This window comes from Staurois parvus, unplaced genomic scaffold (assembly GCF_062004578.1).
Source record: "Staurois parvus isolate SC_StPar_1 unplaced genomic scaffold, SC_StPar_1.0 ptg000697l, whole genome shotgun sequence".
Lineage (NCBI taxonomy): Eukaryota > Metazoa > Chordata > Amphibia > Anura > Ranidae > Staurois > Staurois parvus.
The window spans coordinates 4,460,001-4,463,217 of NW_028318493.1; the positions used below are offsets into that span (position 1 = coordinate 4,460,001).

Genomic DNA, 3,217 nt, shown 5'->3' on the forward strand with positions numbered 1-3,217 from the left:
CTATACTCTTCCCCTTTCCTCCTTTCCACGCTGTGCCCCCCCCCCCCCAAGCTGTGCCCCTGTACTGTACCCTATAACAATTCACTAGGTTGTGCCCCCCTATCATAATGTGACACTTTACTGTACCCTATATTTCTTCACTATGTACTGCCCTCCATGCCAAGCTGTGCCCCTTAATTTTTTACTATGTTGTGCCCTCCATGCCAAGCTGTGCCCCTGAATCATTTACTGTTTTGTAGCCCCCATATCAACCTGTGCCCTTTTACTGTACCCATAATTCTTTACTTTGTTGTACCCCCTGTGCCATGCTGTGCCCCTTTACTGAACCCCATAATTCCTCACTATGCTGTGCCCCCCATATCAATCTATGACTCTTTACTGTACTGTATCATTTGCTATATTGTGCCCACTATGCCATTCTGTGCCCCTTAATGCTTTACTAAGTTGTACACCCCCCCCCATATCAGCCTGTGCCCCTTTACTGTACCCTATAATTCTTCACTATGTTGCCCCCCTCCCATATAATGCTGTGCCCCTTTACTGTACCCTATAATTCTTCACTATGTCGCCCCCCTCCCATATAATGCTGTGCCCTTTACTGTTCGTAATCCTTCATTATGTTGTGCCCACCGTGCCCCTTACTACGTTGTGCCCCCATATCACCCTGTCCTCCTTTACTGTAGCCCATAATTCTTCATTATGTTTTGCCCCCCCATATCTATAACTCTGTGACCTTTAATTGTCTGCTATAAAGTGCCCCCATGCCATGCTGTGCCCCATTGTTATTTTGCCCCCCCCCCCCACTCAAACTCTGTGCCCCTTTATTGTTTTGTACTCAGTAATGATTTACAATATTGTGCCCCCATGTCATGCTGTGCCCCTTAATTCTTCCCTATATTGTGCCCCCCCCCATGCTGTGCCCCTCAATTCTTCCCTATATTGTGCCCCCATGCCATGCTGTGGCCCGTTGTTATGTTGTTCCCCCCTCCATAAACTCTGTGCCCCTTTACTGTTTTGTACCCAATAATTATCTTCAATATTGTCATGCTGTGCCCTTTATTCTTCCCTATTTTGTGCCCCCCATGCCATGCTGTGCCCCTTATTCTTCCCTATGTTGTGCCCCCCCCCATGCCATGCTGTGCCCCTTATTCTTCCCTATGTTGTGCCCCCCATGCCATGCTGTACACCTTATTCTTCATTATGCCCCCCCTTCTCATATAACTTTGCCCCCCTCTATTGTTGTGCACTCAATTATTTACTATATTGTGCCCCCCCTCCCTCCCCCATGCTGTGCCCCCTAATTCTTGTGCCCCCTCCCCCCCGACTCCTCACCTCCGAGTCGGACGAGCTGTTCTGGTGGGTCTCGGACTCGTTGACCAGCGAAGACTTGACGTCGGCCAGATCCCTCTCGGCCGATGAATTGTCGGAGATCTTCTCCTCCTGCTCGCCCTCGTCTTTGAAGGCGATCATCTCATCGTTGGCCCCCAGGTCGTCCCCTCCGCCGCCGTTCAGCTGCGGCATGCTGCTCTCCGCCCGCCCCGCTCGGGGGACACACCGGCAGAAAGAAGAGAAGCGGCGGCGGCGGCGATCCCGGGAAAGAGACGGAGAAAAGTTTTGTGCGGCGATCCCGGCTCCGCTCCGCGGCCCCCGCCGCTCGGGGGAGGGAAAGGGGGGGCAGGGGGCAACTTTTCCCGGGGCCGCGTGGGGGGGGCGCGGGGCGATCTCCTTGTCTTTGTCCGATCCGCGGGGCCCCCCTCCTCCTCCTCCTCCCCACCGCACCCCGACAGTCCCGCACAAGGCGAACCGAGCCCCCCAAAAACTACACACAGCCCCCCGAGCCGAGAGCAGGCAGCGCCCCGGACTCCGCTCCGCTCGCCGGATTCAGTCGGTTGAAGTTCCTCTGGAAGGAATCCAGTTCAAAGGCGGCTGTGATTGACAGCTGGAGGGGGGAGGAGGGGGGAGTCTGATCCGGGAGGGAGGAGGAGGGGACCGGGAGCGGGGGGGGGGGCTTTAATTTCATGCACGGGGGAGGGGCCAGTCTGACTGACGGAGGACTAAATAAATGTCAGCAAAAAAATGGAGGAAAAAAAAGAAGAAAAAAAGTAGCAAAATGGAAACAAGTGAAAGAAAAGAAACTGAGAGCGAGAGGGGGAGGGGAGGACTGCACTGTGCAGGAGGAGGAAGAGGAGGGACAGGGGTGCAGGAAGAGCACTGACACACCGACACCAACACACTGATACACTGACACTGACACACTGCACTGTGCAGGAGGAGGAAGAGGAGGGACGGGTGCAGGAAGAGCACTGATACACTGACACCAACACACTGATACACTGCACTGTCCAGGAGGAGGGACAGGGGTGCAGGAAGAGGACTGATACACTGACATCAACACACTGATACACTGACATCAACACACTGATACACTGCACTGTGCAGGAAGAGGAGGGACAGGGGTGCAGGAAGAGGACTGATACACTGACATCAACACACTGATACACTGACACCAACACTGATACACTGCACTGTGCAGGAAGAGCACTGACACACAGACACCAACACACTGACACCAACACTGATACACTGCACTGTGCAGGAGGAGGAAGAGGAGGGACGGGTGCAGGAAGAGGACTGATACACCGACACCAACACACTGATACACTGACACCAACACACTGATACACTGCACTGTGCAGGAGGAGAAACGGGTGCAGGAAGAGCACTGATACACCGACACCAACACACTGATACACCGACACCAACACACTGATACACTGACACCAATACACTGCACTGTGCAGGAGGAGAAACGGGTGCAGGAAGAGCACTGATACACCGACATCAATACACTGACACCAACACACTGATACACTGCACTGTCCCGGAGGAGGGACGGGTGCAGGAAGAGGACTGATACACTGACACCTGATACACTGTACTGTGCAGGAGGAGGAAGAGGAGGGACAGGGGTGCAGCAAGACAACTGACACACTGACACCAATACACTGCACTGTGCAGGAGGAGGGATAGGGGTGCAGGAAGAGCACAGACACACTGATACACTGACACCAACACACTGATACACTGACACCAACACACTGAAACACTGCACTGTGCAGGAGGAGGAAGAGGAAGGACAGGGTGCAGGAAGAGCACAGACACACTATACACTGACACCAACACACTGATATACTGACGCAAACACTGATTGCAAACA

At 53.7% G+C, this 3,217-nt stretch overlaps 1 protein-coding gene across 13 annotated transcripts in view; it reads right to left on the minus strand.

The window, feature by feature from the left end:
• Positions 1 to 1,905, minus strand: part of TCF7L2 (transcription factor 7 like 2) — a 312,837-nt gene extending 310,932 nt beyond the window's left edge. For 5 of the 13 annotated variants that reach the window (XM_089653078.1, XM_089653076.1, XM_089653073.1 and 2 more), the window contains exon 1: positions 1,333 to 1,901. In XM_089653078.1, coding sequence (XP_089509204.1) covers positions 1,333 to 1,521 — 189 coding nt within the window. In that variant the 5' untranslated portion in view covers positions 1,522 to 1,901. Of the gene's footprint in view, positions 1 to 1,332 lie in introns of all 13 variants that reach the window. The other 8 variants (XM_089653070.1, XM_089653072.1, XM_089653066.1 and 5 more) reach the window with 5 other exon arrangements.
• Positions 1,906 to 3,217: the final 1,312 nt, after the last annotated feature.